At 52.9% G+C, this 1,424-nt stretch overlaps 1 protein-coding gene across 1 annotated transcript in view; it reads right to left on the bottom strand.

Annotated features, from left to right (window-relative positions):
* VOLCADRAFT_90560 (uncharacterized protein) overlaps positions 1 to 972 on the bottom strand; it is a gene marked incomplete at both ends in the record, with an annotated part of 5,041 nt that extends 4,069 nt beyond the window's left edge. The window contains 2 exons of the mRNA XM_002950035.1: positions 452 to 639; positions 935 to 972. Coding sequence (XP_002950081.1) covers positions 452 to 639; positions 935 to 972 — 226 coding nt within the window. The remainder of the gene's footprint in view (positions 1 to 451; positions 640 to 934) is intronic.
* Between the last annotated feature and the right edge of the window lie 452 nt (positions 973 to 1,424).

Raw genomic sequence — 1,424 nt, 5'->3', positions numbered from 1 at the left:
TTGCGCTTCTATCTGTGTTTGCTGACCTTATCTTTGCAGTTTGCTGCCTTTGTGCTTTTGCTGTCGTTGTCGCTGTTGCTGCTTGCCGGCACGACAGGAGAAAAACACCGCGCCACGAAACACCCACAGCAAGAAACGTTGCTCCGAACGTATGTACGACATCACTACATCACGAACGGACACAAAGTGGCACCCACGCAGTGAACATACGGGGAAAGACCTCCATGCCGTACTCCCTACACGCCGCACCTTACCAAGGTACAACAATTTCATACCGAAATCCCCCTCCGTCACCAACTCGTCTATCCATTTGCAACGCGCCTTCACCCATAGAATCCAAGAACGATGGCCGACCTTGATACGACGTGTAACGGCCTCACGGCCGGAAATCTAGGCGCGTTCTAACTAACGTACGACATGTACGGGCGACCGTGCATCCGGCGTCACTCACCGGCAGCGGAAGACGATGTGAGCTTGACTGCGTTGATTAGAAGCGTTGACAATGGGGGCCCTTGCTTCACGCCGACGCAACATCGCACTGGGGTCTTGGAGAGTTGAAATGTGGTGTGGCGATTCTCGTTGCCAGGTGGAACGCGGTCGATCTGGAAGGTCTTGGGCAACTCCAATGAGCAGTCGTCTCTGTCGCGAGGAAGGTCACGGACATCGGACGAAGTGGTCATGTCTCGCCTAACGACGTGTACTTTCCTGCCAGACCGCCTAGCTTTCAGCCTTCGTAGGCTCCTTACACAGCTAAAGCACAACTGTCGGGATTACGCTCAAACGCCTCATACGCCCATATTCTTGCAGCAGAGCGCTGCACAAACACATGCCCGTCGAAAGCCCGTCGACAAAGCCCCTTGTGCTTCAAAGATCCATACACAAGCTCGAGAAGCAAGCATCTCACCTCAAAAAAATGAGTTGCCGCAAGTCGCACCTTGCCCTCACAGATGAGTCAGGCAAGTCCATGTCCATGAAGCGGCGACGCTGTGCCTGAAGCAACGTCAGCAGGGGTTCAATAAAGAAATGCTTGATCTAACCGCGTAATAAATTAGAGCAATGGAACTGAAGTGCGGCGGCTACAGCATGAAGGTTTTGCAACGAACAGTACCTTGCAAACGTTTGCAGGGTCCACAGCAGCTTCTCAGGGCGCCGCGCAGCTGTTCAGGCTTCCTCATTTGCTGGTCATATGTAGGAAACTAGCAGCTTTTACGGACGCACCAGAGCTGGAACAGGCCGAAAAGAAGGGCTCAAACGTTGGGTGAAAGCCTGTGATCAAATATCGGACGTTGTGCACATTTGCTAATGGAGCTGGAAGTGCTATGGGAGGTGCCTTTTGTCAGAGGCCAGCTAAATTGTACGGCGCAACAGCTGCAAATCCAAGTGTGTTGGTAAGGTGCAGTTCGGCGAACTCACTTTGTCGACAG

The sequence above is a fragment of the Volvox carteri genome (genome assembly GCF_000143455.1).
Source record: "Volvox carteri f. nagariensis unplaced genomic scaffold VOLCAscaffold_17, whole genome shotgun sequence".
NCBI lineage: Eukaryota > Viridiplantae > Chlorophyta > Chlorophyceae > Chlamydomonadales > Volvocaceae > Volvox > Volvox carteri.
The sequence above is the reverse complement of the archived record's forward strand: the minus strand, read 5'-3'. Positions and strand labels throughout refer to the sequence as shown.